At 41.1% G+C, this 20,023-nt stretch overlaps 1 protein-coding gene across 8 annotated transcripts in view; it reads left to right on the top strand.

Annotated features, from left to right (window-relative positions):
• The window catches only part of LOC110447417 (A-kinase anchor protein 13-like), a 232,534-nt gene that overhangs the window by 49,294 nt on the left and 163,217 nt on the right, over positions 1-20,023 (top strand). For all 8 annotated transcript variants that reach the window (XM_021493096.1, XM_021493091.1, XM_021493094.1 and 5 more), the window contains 4 exons: positions 5,692-5,988; positions 10,190-10,382; positions 11,816-11,931; positions 14,645-14,758. In XM_021493096.1, the coding sequence (XP_021348771.1) occupies positions 5,692-5,988; positions 10,190-10,382; positions 11,816-11,931; positions 14,645-14,758 (720 nt within the window). The remainder of the gene's footprint in view (positions 1-5,691; positions 5,989-10,189; positions 10,383-11,815; positions 11,932-14,644; positions 14,759-20,023) is intronic.

The following is a 20,023-nucleotide window of genomic DNA, read 5'->3' as shown; positions in this document are numbered from 1 at the left end:
TTCTCAGGATCCCATTACTTTCTCAGGATCCCATTGCTTTCTCAGGATCCCATTACTTTCTCAGGATCCCATTACTTTCTCCATCAACCTGTGTTTTTTACGCTGTATAAATGTGTAATGGTCATTTTCCATTATTTGTTATAAGCTCTCATGTGTGTAGTTCTTTTTCTCACTGTATGTTGTGACCCTAACCTGGTGTATGATGTGACCCTCACCTGGTGCATGTTGTGACCCTCTTGTGACCCTCACCTGGTGTAGGATGTGACTCTCACCTGGTGTATGTTGTGACCCTCACCTGGTGTATGTTGTGACCCTCACCTGGTGTATGTTGTGACCCTCATCTGGTGTATGATGTGACCCTCACTTGGTGTATGTTGTGACCATCACCTGGTGTATGATGTGACCATCACCTGGTGTATGTTGTGACCATCACTTGGTGTATGATGTGACCATCAGCTGGTGTATGTTGTGACCCTCGTCTGGTGTATGATGTGACCCTAACCTGGTGCATGATGTGACCCTCACCTGGTGTAGGATGTGACCATCACCTGGTGTAGGATGTGACTCTCACCTGGTGTATGTTGTGAACATCACCTGGTGTATGTTATGGCCCTCTCCTGGTGTATGTTGTGACCATTACCTGGTGTATGTTGTGCCCCTCGCCTGGTGTATGATGTGACCCTAACCTGGTGCATGATGTGACCCTCACCTGGTGTATGCTGTGACCCTCACCTGGTGTATGGTGTGACCATCACCTGGTGTATGTTGTGACCCTCACCTGGTGTATGATGTGACCCTCATCTGGTTATGTTGTGACCATCACCTGGTGTATGTTGTGACCCTCACCTGGTGTATGTTGTGACCCTCACCTGGTGTATGAGGTGACCCTAATCTGGTTATGTTGTGACCATCACCTGGTGTATGTTGTGACCATCACCTGGTGTATGTCGTGACCCTCACCTGGTGTATGCTGTGACCCTCACCTTGTGTATGTTGTGACCCTCCCCTGGTGTATGTTGTGACCATCACCTGGTGTATGTTGTGACCCTAACCTGATGTATGATGTGACCCTCACCTGGTGTATGTTGTGACCATCATCTGGTGTATGATGTGACCCTCACCTGGTGTATGTTGTGACCCTCATCTGGTGTATGTTGTGACCCTCACCTGGTGTATGATGTGACCATCACCTGGGGTAGGATGTGACCCCCACCTGGTGTAGGATGTGACAATCACCTTGTGACCCTCACCTGGTGCATGTTGTGACCCTCACCTGGTGTATGTTATGACCCTCACCTGGTGTATCTCGTGACCATCACCTGGTGTATGTCGTGACCCTCACCTGGTGTATGTTGTGACCCTCATCTGGTATATGTTGTGACCCTCACCTGGTATATGATGTGACCCTCACCTGGTGTATGTTGTGACCATCACCTGGTGTATTATGTGACCCTCACCTGGTGTATGTTGTGACCATCATCTGGTGTATGTTGTGACCCTGACCTGGTGTATGTTGCGACCCTCACCTGGTGTATGTTGTGACCATCACCTGGTGTATGATGTGACCATCACCTGGTGTAGGATGTGACCATCACCTGGTGTAGGATGTGACCATCACCTGGTGTATGTTGTGACCATGTATGTTGTGACCCTAACCTGGTGTATGATGTGACCATTCCCTGGTGTATGTTGTGACCCTCACCTGGTGTATGTTATGACCCTCACCTGGTGTATGTCGTGACCATCACCTGGTGTATGTCGTGACCCTCACCTGGTGGATGCTGTGACCCTCACCTTGTGTATGTTGTGACCCTCCCCTGGTGTATGTTATGACCATCACCTGGTGTATGTTGTGACCATCATCTGGTGTATGATGTGACCCTCACCTGGTGTATGATGTGACCATCACCTGGGGTAGGATGTGACCCCCACCTGGTGTAGGATGTGACCATCACCTGGTGTAGGATGTGACCATCACCTGGTGTATGTTGTGACCATGTATGTTGTGACCCTAACCTGGTGTATGATGTGACCCTCACCTGGTGTAGGATGTGACCATCACCTGGTGTAGGATGTGACCCCCACCTGGTGTAGGATGTGACCATCACCTGGTGTATGTTGTGACCATCACCTGGTGTATGATGTGACCCTCACCTGGTGTATGTTGTGACCATCACCTGGTGTATGATGTGACCCTCACCTGGTGTATGTTGTGACCCTCACCTGGTGTATGATGTGACCCTCACCTGGTGTATGTTGTGACCCTCACCTGGTGTATGATGTGACCATCACCTGGTGTATGTGACCCTCACCTGGTGTATGATGTTGGCCTAAGGAAACTCCTTTGTCATACTATATAGATATATTATGGTTGTACTTGTTGACCTGTATATTATAGTGACTCAAGTCCCTGATTTTCCCCATCACATCAATGTTTAACTCATTTACCCTCGAAGACACATTTGAACTCTTCCAATTCAAAAGTTGGAATAGTTCATTATGAAATTTCAGGGGTGAATGAGTGAAGGTCATAGAAGTGTATTGCTAAAAGGAAGTAGGAAATACATCCCTAGTTGAAAATCCAATGTAGGGAGACAGTATCACAATTTCTGCATATTCTAATGTTTAATATTAAACTGATGAATATTGTATGTTTATTATTGACAGAACATTGTGTTCTTTCAATATTAAAGTATTTCAAAGCAATCTAGGCATTAATTCAGTTGTTTTTTAATTAATGAGTCACATGCGTCCGTTGTTCTGTACTTCAGGAAACCGGCTACCTATTTCACTCATGTGAAGTTTTTCAAGAACGATAACTCTTACCTGCAATTACTATGTGAACATGTATATGGTTTTATTATAAAATGTCAATTTTTAATCGTTTATAGATAATTAATTTTACACAATTTTAGCATTTTTGAAATTGATATACATTAATGCAATACTAATCTATGTCAGTATCATTTTGATTGACATTATTTTGCAAAACATTGCGTGTTTCATTTCTTTTTCAAAATTCACTAATTTTTACATAGATTTCCATTTAAAATCCTAACAATTCTGACAACCTATATTTTTTTTGTGGCAGAAATTTTTCTTTACTTCAAAGCAATATAACTACAAAATTTGAAGAAATTCTACTGAGAAATGGCGACACAATCCTATTATCTTACAATCATACCTGTTACTGTGTTGGGAGTTATCTCCCTTTAAATTTTTAAAAGAAATTATATAACTTTTCAGCATCCTATCTAACAGTGTCACACATCAATAAACTGTGTCCAAATACAATTTCATTTCTTACTGATGTTGCTATTAAAACAGCTTGTTATCCTCTTTCGATAACAACACTGACTCTGTAAAATTGTGTAAAACCTGTAGATGATAAGGACACTGGGGCTGGCCAACAAACCTGTCAGATACGTCAGTATATTATTTATTGCCTGGTGATATCTTACCTCTAGTTTCATATCTTAATTCTGCTTGAAAGCTTGGCGTGGACATCTGTCTGGGACGGCAAATATATCTAAATACAGCTGTTTTATTGTTGCATTAGATGTCATTTGACATTTCAGAAATACATGTACATGCACAAGTCCAGACAGAAATGACATGTGAGTCAAGCTCCCAAGGTTTCCATACCAACACATGCCTGACCCACATCTCTGTGTTGGAGACAGACTTGTGATTCTAGCAACAAGGAATTGGAGTATAAAAGATTCATTAGTTATATAGCCTAACATGATGATGATCGTGATGACGTTTTCTGCCAGACTGGATGAGTGAGGACAAAGGTGTACTGTTATAGCCCACCAGTTGGCACCGTTACCTGCAATGTATATATTGTAATTAGGTTGCAGCTCTGTAGTTGTACCCATTACTGGGGCTGTCAATTCTGGGGATGTCCCTCCATAGGATAATATAGGTTAATAGATGTAATGTTGATGAGTAGCTATTCATGTACTCTAAATGTTTGTGTGTGTATGTATTACATATAGGTGTCAGTGTATATTACTGCCTAATGACAAGTCAGGATCAACAACTAGACAGAGTCAAGTAGCATGTGTATACCTATGTACTACCTTCTAGATAGAGAGGTTCACGTGTAGGTTGTGTTGTTATAATTGATATACCTCTAACAGGGAAGCAGGTAAGGCGGTAAGGCAAGCTAGGGATCACATATAATATGGCCTCTTACAGTGGAGCAGGTAACTAAGGCCAGCTAGGGATCACATATAATATGGCCTCTAACAGGGGAGCAGGTAAGGCCAGCTAGGGATCACATATAATATGGCCTCTTACAGTGGAGCAGGTAACTAAGGCAAGCTAGGGATCACATATAATATGGCCTCTAACAGGGGAGCAGGTAAGGCCAGCTAGGGATCACATATAATATACCCTATATAACAGGAGGTATATAAGGTCAGTTGATTAAGATGTTAAAAACTATCTCGCTCGTATTCAGCCCTTTACTTTAGTAAACGAGCAAGCAAATTCAAAAAATGTTGTACAACTTGGAACTCTCCTTTGTTGGAGATACTACTCGGAGGTTACAGTGACTATCTACCTTAATGTGGTAATGGTGATAATGATGAGCTGGAGTGGGTGGTGATAGGTATGTGTACATATACAACAGGATGAAGATGTGGAGGAGGTGATCGCTGAATGTGTTATGATATTGGACATGCTGATGGTGACAGAAAATCAGTGTGTATTCTTGGAAAGATTGAGTTATAGCAGGAAGTTCAGCTAATGCATGTGATAGGGTCAGCAGGTGCCCTGGGGATTTACAGATTAAAAAAAAGGTGTCCTGTGAGGGACCTAATCTATTGTACTTACTAAGATAAAGGAACAGGTGGAATATTGAGTATGAAGTGATTGATTGTTACTGACAATTGTATATATATATAGAGTATAGGGACTTAATATTTGTATAGGAGTGATTTTGTAATTCAATTTACATCATCACTGTGTTCTTAAATTTAAACCATAAATAAGTTCTATTTCAAGCTATAAATATAATAATATTTATAATATATATACACATATATTCCTCTGTAACTTTGATAACCTCATCATTTAACTTGCACTACATGACACTACAATTGCGTTCTCAAAATAAATTCACTGAAGCCAAGTACTCTTAACTTATATCTTCGTCTTTTTATTTATTTTATTTTACGTGTATCATGTTAATTACGTTCCAATGTTTACTCGAATTTACAAGTCACTAAACACATATATATTCCTCTGTAACTTTGATAACCTCATCATTTAACTTGCACTACATGACACTACAATTGCGTTCTCAAAATAAATTCACTGAAGCCAAGTACTCTTAACTTATATCTTCGTCTTTTTATTTATTTTGTTTTACGTGTATCATGTAAATTACGTTCCAATGTTTACTCGAATTTACAAGTCACTGTGTGAGGCTTTAATTGCGTGCCATATGGAAACAGCTCATCAATCTGAAAATTACTCATTAAAAAGTTCACATGTGACCCTAAGGTGTGACCTTTTTTCGCTGTTAGATACCCTAATACATTTATCTTCATTAGATATAAACATTTACGGTTTTAAAGACATATAATGTGTCACAGTTATAAAGTTTTAGCATCAATTATAGTCCTACGCCTCTGGTATCTTTTGAGATATAATTAATAAGTCCTGCTTTGTCTTTTTCAGCACATCACCGAGAAGAATCTGTTCAGTTGAGCATCCTCTGTTTCCATGGCAATGAGTGCAGTCTTTTGGGTGGCTGTCCGTTCCGATATTACTATGACAGTGCATTCTTTATGGCCCAGTTCCTCGTGGAGAGTGTTTATAATGTTACTGTGTTAGAGGACCTTGAACTTATCCGATCAGACTACTTTGATCTATCCAATGAAATTCTGGACACCTTGGATGACCGGCTCCAGAAGGCATTAAATTTCCTGGACATACCAGACTGGTGGCATTTACTGGGCTCCACCTCCCCACTGGGTCAGTATACCGTGTACATCCTAATGCCATACTAATTCTCTCTAATATTTCCTCAATGTCGTCTAGACACGCCAATACTCGGCCTCTCCTCGGGGAGGCATCACGTTTCGTCTTTATTATAACTTGGTTTGTTTGCTTTCCGCACTATATATTTACCTCTTATCATAAAAAATTATGGACCTGAAACTACATATTGTATATATATCACTGCCAAGGATGGCTATAGAGATAAGGACTGTATATATTAATACTAGGCATATCGTCTAGCTCTTCGATCAAGACTGGAATATTTAAGTAAATTCCTTCTTTATTCAAATTACCAAAGCTACGTTTGACTAGATATAGGTTTTCTTCATTCAACTCTCTGTAGGTTTTTGTTTTGATTTGATCTAAATCATCAGCATATCTATTTTAAAATGATATGTTTATTATAGCACCTACAAGTAGTTAAATTTACTTATAAATTGAACTGATAATCTGTCTTTTATGAAAAATGTCTGAATAGATATTTTGGTCCACGGTAAAAGATGTGTACTGTTACACTCTGTCATCAGTTCTATATATACGTAGACAGTTTTGGAATGTTGCTTTATTATTATAGTTTTACACTAGGTGATAGTTCTTAAATAAGATACTACTACAGTTTTGGGAGAATTCGTATATAAATATACTTCTACATTAGATATCAATTAATGGTTATCCTATCCTGCTGATTGGCTGAGACTTTTTCCATTAAAATTTCTGCCTCGATTCCATTAAATTATTTCAAAATGTGATTTCAAAATGTCCCAGTTATTGCTATTATCTGGTTTCTTTGGGTTAATGAGAAGTCAGAGATGGGCAACAAAGGTCTGATAGGCCTTTTGTTAAAAAAAACCCCAAAAAATCACAGAACAAACTGTCCTATATTGTGATGTGGTCAATAGATGTTAAAATGGTAACAACACGTTGATTGTATGGAATGTTACATTTCGTACCAGTTTCGTACATTTGTACATTCTGATCATAAATTGCTGTCTTAGTGTATGGCAATACAAATTCCATGGATTTGTCATACATGTATGTTTTATTTTAAAATGTTAAGAACATCAAATTGTATTTCTTGTCAAACTAATGTCAGGAAGCTACATGCATGTAAACTATGGAATATTATAACAACAGTAAGTCTGCGACTGAATACTCCGCAGCTATTGATGTACTGTGTGGTTTGTACTGTGTGCTATGTACTGTGTGCTATGTGTATATTTCCCGGAGTTGTCCAATGTGGAGTCAGAAGTCTGAGGTGTCTTCCAACTAGACTAGACAGGGGTCGTCACCTGAATATTCCCTATATATAACCACATAGACTGGACTGGGGTCGTCACCTGAATAGTCTCTATCTTCCACCTAGACAAGACTGGGGTCGTCACCTGAATAGTCCCTATATAACCACATAGACAAGACTTGGGTCGTCACCTGAATAGTCCCTATATAACCACATAGACTAGACTGGGGTCGTCACCTGAATAGTCCCTATATAACCACATAGACTAGACTGGGGTCGTCACCTGAATAGTCCCTATATAACCACATAGACTAGACTGGGGTCGTCACCTGAATAGTCCCTATATAACCACCTAGACTAGACTGGGGTCGTCACCTGAATAGTCCCTATATAACCACCTAGACTAGACTGGGGTCGTCACCTGAATAGTCCCTATATAACCACCTAGACTAGACTGGGGTCGTCACCTGAATAGTCCCTATATAACCACCTAGACTAGACTGGGGTCGTCACCTGAATAGTCCCTATATAACCACCTAGACTAGACTGGGGTCGTCACCTGAATAGTCCCTATATAACCACCTAGACTAGACTGGGGTCGTCACCTGAATAGTCCCTATATAACCACCTAGACTAGACTGGGGTCGTCACCTGAATAGTCCCTATATAACCACCTAGACTAGACTGGGGTCGTCACCTGAATAGTCCCTATATAACCACCTAGACTAGACTGGGGTCGTCACCTGAATAGTCCCTATATAACCACCTAGACTAGACTGGGGTCGTCACCTGAATAGTCCCTATATAACCACCTAGACTAGACTGGGGTCGTCACCTGAATAGTCCCTATATAACCACCTAGACTAGACTGGGGTCGTCACCTGAATAGTCCCTATATAACCACCTAGACTAGACTGGGGTCGTCACCTGAATAGTCCCTATATAACCACCTAGACTAGACTGGGGTCGTCACCTGAATAGTCCCTATATAACCACCTAGACTAGACTGGGGTCGTCACCTGAATAGTCCCTATATAACCACCTAGACTAGACTGGGGTCGTCACCTGAATAGTCCCTATATAACCACCTAGACTAGACTGGGGTCGTCACCTGAATAGTCCCTATATAACCACCTAGACTAGACTGGGGTCGTCACCTGAATAGTCCCTATATAACCACCTAGACTAGACTGGGGTCGTCACCTGAATAGTCCCTATATAACCACCTAGACTAGACTGGGGTCGTCACCTGAATAGTCCCTATATAACCACCTAGACTAGACTGGGGTCGTCACCTGAATAGTCCCTATATAACCACCTAGACTAGACTGGGGTCGTCACCTGAATAGTCCCTATATAACCACCTAGACTAGACTGGGGTCGTCACCTGAATAGTCCCTATATAACCACCTAGACTAGACTGGGGTCGTCACCTGAATAGTCCCTATCTTCCACCTAGACTAGACTGGGGTCGTCACCTGAATAGTCCCTATAGAATTAATTGAGATACAATTATATTGTCTTGTGGTATTTAAAGTCATTAATGTGAAAGGTCACATGGACAAATATATGTTTTAATTATAGAAATCTTTAATATCATTCTGCATTCCTGATGGGATTGATCATTAAAATAAAAAAACAAATGGTTTGTCGTATATATGGGGAAAATTGATATCAGTTCAACACTTTTCATTATGTAATACGAGATTTTAACAGAAACATTTGTGAACTGGACTGTATCTTTGAATGTTTATTGTTTTCTTTCACGTCTTGCTTAAAGTCGGTATTCTATGATTATGCATTATACGTATATATACGCTACAGAGTTATAATTATCTTAGTAAACTATATGTCTTTATCCGTGTTATATTACTATTTTATCGTGATCAATTCCGTAATTGAAATAAATAAAATAAATGAATTAAATAATTAAAAAAAAATGTTTAACCATAATTTCTTTAGGAGTAGGAATACTAGAGTACTGTAACATATTGTATATATATATATGTAGGTTCCATTGACAAGCATCGGATGAACACAACATTGTTTATAATACTGCAATATATTTAATATGAATTTGAAATGCATTAGTTGAGGATCAGCAATCACATACTACATAACACACAAGTCAGCTGTCAGTTTTTGTGTTTCTAATATATAGGTCATAGTTTTCTATGCTGTCAATCATGGAATGGGATCGGCTGTCATTTAGTGTAGGTTTTCGTGTTTGATCACTCATTTTTCCTCCTTTATCGAGTTCCACACTGTCGCCCATGTCTGGGGACGATACCCTTTAAACCACAAGCTACTGTTTCCTGTCCCTGTTATGACTTACACTGGCATAAAGATCTCGATAACTGGTCTGTAAGGATGACGCTAATATGAAAGGAATAAGGCTGTGTAGATCTGTCTGGTTCATAAGTCCGTGTCAATATGTATTGCAATAACGAGGAATAAACCTGCACAAGTAGGGTTATGTGGTCATAAGAAAGCGGAATGTTGACCTTTCATAGGAGGATCACCGTTAATGGCTAAATATAGCACAGAAGGTTATCACCACCCTATTATATTGTCATATTTTATTGTTGGTGTGATAGCTAAAATGCTTTTGATTATCTTAAATGGTTTCTAAATAAACAGATTGGAGTAATTTGTCAGAGATGTCGTTGTCAGTCACTGGTTGAACTTTCATCATAGTGGTCAGTTAGGCCGAATCTTATTTATTCATTAGTTCCTTTCACACACAGTGATTTATCTCCTCGATAGTGTATAGTTATAGGAACAGAAATAATGGAATACCAATACAGTGTAGCATTCGGAGAATAAACCAAGATATAACTAAACACCTTATAAAAACAAACAAATGAAAATTCATATCCAAAATTGAATTATAAAATTATGAAATTTTAAATTGTATTTTAATGTTTTGTGCTTCAGAGAATCCAGATAACCAGACGAGGGAAACATTGTTACATTTCACAGCACGATTAGGGTTATACAAAGTGACACTCTTTCTCCTCGACAAACCTGGAAGTGAACAGTGTCTCTCCATACCCAATCGTCATGGAAACCTTCCCAGGGATGTTGCTGCAGAACAAGGCTTCACCAATCTCAGTGAAATATTGACAGAGTAAGTTTGGACAAAGAACCTATATACACTTATGTGTAAGGAATAAATTGTATGGTTTGTTAAATTTCTGATTTACAAACTTACTCGTGAACTTCTGCCCAGGATGTGCATCAATTAAGTTCAAACATGTGCCAATGGTTCATGATGTCAGTAATAGCTAGATGTCGTAGGAATACAAAGTATATCACTATTTCCTGTATTCAAACCTCGAGGTACTTTGTGATAGGATATGTAATTCATGGTTCCTTCATTGGTAGGGGCATTGCACTGTGTGTGAAAATGAAACTTTATCAAATAAGTATGCTAGATGTCAGAAGATTCTCACCTTCCCAAGTACATTTCATGCTATTTTGTTGAGGTCTTTAAAATGGAGAATATAAGAACATATTCAGAAACGAATATATTTGCTGGCTCTCTGAGGTATATTAATCAGTTTGCGATTTTCATTAATCATATTATTTAGTAAAGTCACTGTGTATTGGGTAAACATTGTATATGGATTTCTATATAAACTGATGATACATTTTCCTCACACTTACTTGCATCAATAGTTAGTGTCACATAAACACAGGAGATACAGGAAGTGTGAAACATGGTTTGTTGTGGTATTCTGAGGGACTTGTCTCTATACACCGTGTAATACTGACGATACCTTACATAATATAACAACCCTGGCCATGTTCAGGAGGGGACTGGTGTGATATCTAGATCTCCTGGCCATGTTCAGGAGGGGACTGCTGTGATATTTCTAAACCTTTTTCTACAGGTTGGTAAGTATAGATTGTGAAAAATGCATGTAACACAACCAAGAAGTGTTTCTATGTGACGTTTTGATGACCAGTACGGTATGTACTGTTGTCACCTTCATCAGACAACTGACCAGTAAAGCGTATGTACACAAAGGTGTAAAATATCCATAGTTGTCCACAAATCAATGTCAATTCGGCTATGTTGTAAGCTTATGTACAATAGTTTGTTGTATATGTACCGAACTGACTCGATTCAGCTACGCTTTGTTTAATACTTGGTCATAGATTTGCGAGAGTCTATGAGCCTCCTCATCTTGATCCAGAACTGGCCCAATAGGGCATATTCAGATGGCTTGCTTTATCTACCGCTTGAACAGATTGAAACAAGGCGGACCCCAAAATCACCTTCCAGTCTCTCCAATATACGATGCGTCATAGTTTTTGCATCCAATTTTGTATACACATTCTACGACGTTTTCTTCAGGTGTTTTATCCTTAGGGTTTACTAGGATATTGCAAAGCATCTTGTGGGGCTTCACTTTTGATAGTTATGATATTTGTTTATTTCACTCAGGGTGGTTAAGGTTTGATAGTTATGATATTTGTTTATTACACTCAGGGTGATTTGATAATTATGATATTTGTTTGTGATACTCAGGGTGACTTTTGATTCCTCTATTTCAGATACAATTCTCACTTTGTTAAAGTAGAGAACAAACCAATACAGACAGATGAAGGCATCGTCAGTTACTATGACAACCGTGAAGTTTCCTTGAGCACGTACCTACAGAGATCTATAGGTGGGTTAATATATGAGGACCTGTCAAACACAGCCTTCTGTCAGACAACAGATAAACTTGATAGGCCTTCTATCAGACAACAGATAAACTTGATAGGCCTTCTGTCAGACAACAGATAAACTTGATAGGCCTTCTGTCAGACAACAGATAAACTTGATAGGCTTTTATTATACCACAGATAAACTCACAGGCCGTCATATCAACCAAAGATGCCTAAATAAGCCTTCTTTAAAATCACAGATAAACTTATAAATGAGGCCTTCTTTCAGACCACAGATAAACTAACAAGCCTTCTGTTAGACCACAGATAAATGTAACAGGCCTTCTATCAGACCACAGATAAATGTAACAGGCCTTTTATCAGACCACAGAGAAATGTAACAGGCCTTCTATTAGACCCCAGATAAATATAACAGTCCTTCTATTAGACCACAGATAAATGTAACGGGCCTTTTATTAGACCACAGATAAATGTAACGGGCCTTCTATTAGACCACAGATAAATGTAACAGGCCTTTTATCAGACCACAGATAAATGTAACAGGCCTTCTATTAGACCACAGATAAATGTAATAGGCCTTCTATTAAACCACAGATAAACGTAACAGGCTTCCTTTCTGACCACAGATAAACGTAACAGGCTTCCTTTCTGACCACAGATAAACTTAACAGGCCTTCTTTCTGACCACAGATAAACAAAACAGACTTCCTTTCTGACCACAGATAAACTTAACAGGTCTTCTTTCTGACAGCAGTTAGCTTTATATGTCTACTATATACATATCAGACCACATATAAACTAACAGGCCGAGTAATCAACCACAGATAACTTAAGTAGCCTTCCATCAGGCCACAGATAAATTTAACAGGCCTTCTGTTCGACCAAAGATACACTTAACAGGCCTTTCAACAGACCACAGATAAAAGTATCAGGCCTTCTTTTAGACCACAGGTACAAGTATCAGGCCTTCCATAAGACCACAGATAAATTTAACAGGCCTTCTGTCAAAATACAGATAAACTAACAGGCCTTCTATTAGACCACATATAAATTTAACAGGCCTTCTGTTAAAATACAGATAAACTAACAGGCCTTCTATTAGACCACATATAAATTTAACAGGCCTTCTGTTAGACCAAAGATTAACTTAACAGGTATATGATAAATCTATAGGGTATTTCTAGTTTTAAGTTACTATGCTTGTTCTGAATTATCTATCAGAAAGTACCCATGTTAACATTTCAAAAGAGTTGATTGATTTACCAGTCTCATAATAATTTTTATGACTGCCTAAATTTTCTGTTCTGTTACTAATGTTTATAACTAGATCTCCACATTTTAGCATAAATTTACTGTCAACATTTTATAAAAATTGGACAACAGAATCGGTGAGGAGGATGTTTACGGGAAACAAAATCAGTTTGTTTGGGAAGATGTGGTAACACTGTAATTATTGACACCATTTACTGTCACGATCACCTTACTTCATCTCACATAAATCTCCACCAATCTTTGACAAGGAAAAACCCCCGAGAAACCTTCCACGACAGCTTTATTCATCACCTTGGTTTTTGTTTGTCTTGAAAAATTGATGTGACAAACATGGCACCAAGCCGGATTTCTAGTGTCGTTGTTGGATCAATAGCCGACCATGAAAGGCCTCTGATGATACAGATTGGTAATTTCCTCCTAATCTGTGCCTGCTTCGTGGTGTAAGCTTTGATCACCTTCTCCCCGTTATACTACCTAATCTTTAGTTATGTAAGATAAAGTGACCTTTTTGCACTGTGTACACATCATATGAGATTGTTTTGTCATCTAAGGCTATCAGTGGAGAGGGACTGGAGATTGTGCTAGCTTGGTGCAAGCTCACTCCAGGGAGATTTTGCCAGCATTTATGTATAATTCCTGATAAAGTATTCATATATTTCTTGGAATTTCAAGTAACATTATTAAGCCAAACTCAGAATAATGTTTCGTCTGATTGAAAAAGAAGACAAAAAAAATATCATCCTATTTTTTAGGTGATATAAGAAGATTTTGTCCATTGGAAGTTTTCTGGTATATAAAGGGGAAGAAGATTTTGTCCATTGGAAGTTTTCTGGTATATAAAGGGGAGTAACTCCTCTTGGTTTGGACTAATCACAATGTAATGATGAGGTTTCAGTAAAGGACAGTTTACAGTGCCCTTTTTACCTCTTCTCCTTAAACTGGTTATATATAGTGAAATATTTGTTTTGGGTGAATCTGAAAACCTTTATAAATGACATCATAGTTGATACCACAGTATAAAATGTCAATGAAACATTTGTAAAATAAAAAAAAACTGACAATAGAGTAAGGAACATTTAATGATAGAAGAGACCTACAGAAAGATGGTTTCTTTGTTTAGATGGAATAGTTTGTGGAATTGTTTTTACAACATTTCAAGGTATTTGTGTATGATCAAACCAGAATGATGAAAGGCAAATTTTGAATTCATAAAAAAAGGTATAATTGAAAACAGTGAATAAAGTGTAAAAGAATCTAGATATTTTGAAAGAGGAAGAACACAATCTTCTCCTCTGAACATTCGCTGGTTAACATGCACACTTATTTATGAAATGTAGAATAGTAGAAATTGAAACAGGAGCACCTTATAAGGCACCTTAACGTTTTCATTGAAATGTTGTAAATATCATTTGAGTGATAATAAAATTGATTAATTTGCAGTTGAAGAAGCTCAGATCCTCCAGAAATTGGTGCAAACCTTTGATAAAACAGGTAGTCCGTCCTTTGTACGCCAGTCTGAGACAGCCTGGCCTGGATCAGAGGAAATGGACACAGGTATGTAACACTTAGCATGGGCTGGCAGTTACAGTGTCAGATTTGATGTAGTAACAGCCTGGTACAGTGGGGTGTAGTAACAGTCTGGTACAGTGGGGTGTAGTAACAGTCTGGTACAGTGGGGTGTAGTAACAGCCTGGTACAGTGGGGTGTAGTAACAGTCTGGTACAGTGGGGTGTAGTAACAGTCTGGTACAGTGGGGTGTAGTAACAGTCTGGTACAGTGGGGTGTAGTAACAGTCTGGTACAGTGGGGTGTAGTAACAGTCTGGTACAGTGGGGTGTAGTAACAGTCTGGTACAGTGGGGTGTAGTAACAGTCTGGTACAGTGGGGTGTAGTAACAGTCTGGTACAGTGGGGTGTAGTAACAGTCTGGTACAGTGGGGTGTAGTAACAGTCTGGTACAGTGGGGTGTAGTAACAGTCTGGTACAGTGGGGTGTAGTAACAGTCTGGTACAGTGGGGTGTAGTAACAGTCTGGTACAGTGGGGTGTAGTAACAGTCTGGTACAGTGGGGTGTAGTAACAGTCTGGTACAGTGGGGTGTAGTAACAGTCTGGTACAGTGGGGTGTAGTAACAGTCTGGTACAGTGGGGTGTAGTAACAGTCTGGTACAGTGGGGTGTAGTAACAGTCTGGTACAGTGGGGTGTAGTAACAGTCTGGTACAGTGGGGTGTAGTAACAGTCTGGTACAGTGGGGTGTAGTAACAGTCTGGTACAGTGGGGTGTAGTAACAGTCTGGTACAGTGGGGTGTAGTAACAGTCTGGTACAGTGGGGTGTAGTAACAGTCTGGTACAGTGGGGTGTAGTAACAGTCTGGTACAGTGGGGTGTAGTAACAGTCTGGTACAGTGGGGTGTAGTAACAGTCTGGTACAGTGGGGTGTAGTAACAGTCTGGTACAGTGGGGTGTAGTAACAGTCTGGTACAGTGGGGTGTAGTAACAGTCTGGTACAGTGGGGTGTAGTAACAGTCTGGTACAGTGGGGTGTAGTAACAGTCTGGTACAGTGGGGTGTAGTAACAGTCTGGTACAGTGGGGTGTAGTAACAGTCTGGTACAGTGGGGTGTAGTAACAGTCTGGTACAGTGGGGTGTAGTAACAGTCTGGTACAGTGGGGTGTAGTAACAGTCTGGTACAGTGGGGTGTAGTAACAGTCTGGTACAGTGGGGTGTAGTAACAGTCTGGTACAGTGGGGTGTAGTAACAGTCTGGTACAGTGGGGTGTAGTAACAGTCTGGTACAGTGGGGTGTAGTAACAGTCTGGTACAGTGGGGTGTAGTAACAGTCTGGTACAGTGGGGTGTAGTAACAGTCTGGTACAGTGGGGTGTAGTAACAGTCTGGTACAGTGGGGTGTAGTAACAGTCTGGTACAGTGGGGTGTAGTAACAGTCTGGTACAGTGGGGTGTAGTAACAGTCTGGTACAGTGGGGTGTAGTAACAGTCTGGTACAGTGGGGTGTAGTAACAGTCTGGTACAGTGGGGTGTAGTAACAGTCTGGTACAGTGGGGTGTAGTAACAGTCTGGTACAGTGGGGTGTAGTAACAGTCTGGTACAGTGGGGTGTAGTAACAGTCTGGTACAGTGGGGTGTAGTAACAGTCTGGTACAGTGGGGTGTAGTAACAGTCTGGTACAGTGGGGTGTAGTAACAGTCTGGTACAGTGGGGTGTAGTAACAGTCTGGTACAGTGGGGTGTAGTAACAGTCTGGTACAGTGGGGTGTAGTAACAGTCTGGTACAGTGGGGTGTAGTAACAGTCTGGTACAGTGGGGTGTAGTAACAGTCTGGTACAGTGGGGTGTAGTAACAGTCTGGTACAGTGGGGTGTAGTAACAGTCTGGTACAGTGGGGTGTAGTAACAGTCTGGTACAGTGGGGTGTAGTAACAGTCTGGTACAGTGGGGTGTAGTAACAGTCTGGTACAGTGGGGTGTAGTAACAGTCTGGTACAGTGGGGTGTAGTAACAGTCTGGTACAGTGGGGTGTAGTAACAGTCTGGTACAGTGGGGTGTAGTAACAGTCTGGTACAGTGGGGTGTAGTAACAGTCTGGTACAGTGGGGTGTAGTAACAGTCTGGTACAGTGGGGTGTAGTAACAGTCTGGTACAGTGGGGTGTAGTAACAGTCTGGTACAGTGGGGTGTAGTAACAGTCTGGTACAGTGGGGTGTAGTAACAGTCTGGTACAGTGGGGTGTAGTAACAGTCTGGTACAGTGGGGTGTAGTAACAGTCTGGTACAGTGGGGTGTAGTAACAGTCTGGTACAGTGGGGTGTAGTAACAGTCTGGTACAGTGGGGTGTAGTAACAGTCTGGTACAGTGGGGTGTAGTAACAGTCTGGTACAGTGGGGTGTAGTAACAGTCTGGTACAGTGGGGTGTAGTAACAGTCTGGTACAGTGGGGTGTAGTAACAGTCTGGTACAGTGGGGTGTAGTAACAGTCTGGTACAGTGGGGTGTAGTAACAGTCTGGTACAGTGGGGTGTAGTAACAGTCTGGTACAGTGGGGTGTAGTAACAGTCTGGTACAGTGGGGTGTAGTAACAGTCTGGTACAGTGGGGTGTAGTAACAGTCTGGTACAGTGGGGTGTAGTAACAGTCTGGTACAGTGGGGTGTAGTAACAGTCTGGTACAGTGGGGTGTAGTAACAGTCTGGTACAGTGGGGTGTAGTAACAGTCTGGTACAGTGGGGTGTAGTAACAGTCTGGTACAGTGGGGTGTAGTAACAGTCTGGTACAGTGGGGTGTAGTAACAGTCTGGTACAGTGGGGTGTAGTAACAGTCTGGTACAGTGGGGTGTAGTAACAGTCTGGTACAGTGGGGTGTAGTAACAGTCTGGTACAGTGGGGTGTAGTAACAGTCTGGTACAGTGGGGTGTAGTAACAGTCTGGTACAGTGGGGTGTAGTAACAGTCTGGTACAGTGGGGTGTAGTAACAGTCTGGTACAGTGGGGTGTAGTAACAGTCTGGTACAGTGGGGTGTAGTAACAGTCTGGTACAGTGGGGTGTAGTAACAGTCTGGTACAGTGGGGTGTAGTAACAGTCTGGTACAGTGGGGTGTAGTAACAGTCTGGTACAGTGGGGTGTAGTAACAGTCTGGTACAGTGGGGTGTAGTAACAGTCTGGTACAGTGGGGTGTAGTAACAGTCTGGTACAGTGGGGTGTAGTAACAGTCTGGTACAGTGGGGTGTAGTAACAGTCTGGTACAGTGGGGTGTAGTAACAGTCTGGTACAGTGGGGTGTAGTAACAGTCTGGTACAGTGGGGTGTAGTAACAGTCTGGTACAGTGGGGTGTAGTAACAGTCTGGTACAGTGGGGTGTAGTAACAGTCTGGTACAGTGGGGTGTAGTAACAGTCTGGTACAGTGGGGTGTAGTAACAGTCTGGTACAGTGGGGTGTAGTAACAGTCTGGTACAGTGGGGTGTAGTAACAGTCTGGTACAGTGGGGTGTAGTAACAGTCTGGTACAGTGGGGTGTAGTAACAGTCTGGTACAGTGGGGTGTAGTAACAGTCTGGTACAGTGGGGTGTAGTAACAGTCTGGTACAGTGGGGTGTAGTAACAGTCTGGTACAGTGGGGTGTAGTAACAGTCTGGTACAGTGGGGTGTAGTAACAGTCTGGTACAGTGGGGTGTAGTAACAGTCTGGTACAGTGGGGTGTAGTAACAGTCTGGTACAGTGGGGTGTAGTAACAGTCTGGTACAGTGGGGTGTAGTAACAGTCTGGTACAGTGGGGTGTAGTAACAGTCTGGTACAGTGGGGTGTAGTAACAGTCTGGTACAGTGGGGTGTAGTAACAGTCTGGTACAGTGGGGTGTAGTAACAGTCTGGTACAGTGGGGTATAGTAACAGTCTGGTACAGTGGGGTGTAGTAACAGTCTGGTACAGTGGGGTGTAGTAACAGTCTGGTACAGTGGGGTGTAGTAACAGTCTGGTACAGTGGGGTGTAGTAACAGTCTGGTACAGTGGGGTGTAGTAACAGTCTGGTACAGTGGGGTGTAGTAACAGTCTGGTACAGTGGGGTGTAGTAACAGTCTGGTACAGTGGGGTGTAGTAACAGTCTGGTACAGTGGGGTGTAGTAACAGTCTGGTACAGTGGGGTGTAGTAACAGTCTGGTACAGTGGGGTGTAGTAACAGTCTGGTACAGTGGGGTGTAGTAACAGTCTGGTACAATGGGGTGTAGTAACAGTCTGGTACAGTGGGGTGTAGTAACAGTCTGGTACAATGGGGTGTGGTAACAGTCTGGTACAGCGAGGTGTAGTAACAGTCTGGTACAGTGAGGTGTAGTAACAGTCTGGTACAATGGGGTGTAGTAACAGTCTGGTACAGTGGGTGGCAGACATGATGTAGTAACTCACTTACTGTTTTAGCATCATTTAATGCTGTTAAACCCACACCTGCATTTTGATACTTCAGAACTACTAAATTTTGGTGTATGCCATTTTTAGCTCACCTGGCACGAAGTGCCAAGTGAGCTTATGCCGTGGCGCGGCGTCTGTCGTCCGTCCATCCGTCGTCCGTCGTCCATCGTCTGTCGTCCGGCGTCCGGCGTCAATATTTTACTTTAAACGACTTCTTCTTAATAACCGAAAGGCCTAGGGTGTCGATATTTGGCCAGAAGCAAACTTGGATAAAGGGCTACAAAGTTTGTTAAAATGAATGACCTTCACCTATTTTCAAGGTCACAGGGGTCAAATATGTCAAAAACTTTAAACATCTTCTTCTCAATAACCAAAATGCCCAGGGAGATGATATTTGGCCAGTAGCATGCTTGGGTGAAGGGCTAACAAGTTTGTTCAAATGAATGACCTTCAATTATATTCAAGGTCACAGGGGTCAATTGTATTATAAAACCTTTAAACAATTCTTCTGAATAACCAAAATGCTCAGGGTGATGATATTTGGCCAGTAGCTAGCTGAGATGAAGGGCTACAAAGTTTGTTCAAATAAATGACCTTCACCCATATTCAAGGTCACAGGGGGCAAATATGTTTAAAATCTTTAAACAAATTCTTCTGAATAACCAAAATGCCCATGGTGGTGATATTTGGCCAGTAGCATGCTAAGATGAAGTACTACAAAGTTTTTTCAAATGAATGATCTTCACCGATATTCAAGGTCACAGGGGTCAAATATGTTAAAAACTTTAAACAACTTCTTCTCAATAACCAAAATGCACAGGGTGATGATATTTTGACAGTAGCATGCATGGATGAAGGGCTACAAAGTTTGTTCAAATGAATGACCTTCGCCCATATTCAAGGTCACAGGGGTCAAATATGTTTAAAA

This window comes from Mizuhopecten yessoensis, unplaced genomic scaffold (genome assembly GCF_002113885.1).
Source record: "Mizuhopecten yessoensis strain PY_sf001 unplaced genomic scaffold, ASM211388v2 scaffold3349, whole genome shotgun sequence".
Classification (NCBI taxonomy): domain Eukaryota; kingdom Metazoa; phylum Mollusca; class Bivalvia; order Pectinida; family Pectinidae; genus Mizuhopecten; species Mizuhopecten yessoensis.
Note: the sequence above shows the minus strand (reverse complement) of the source record. Positions and strands in the feature narration are given on the sequence as shown.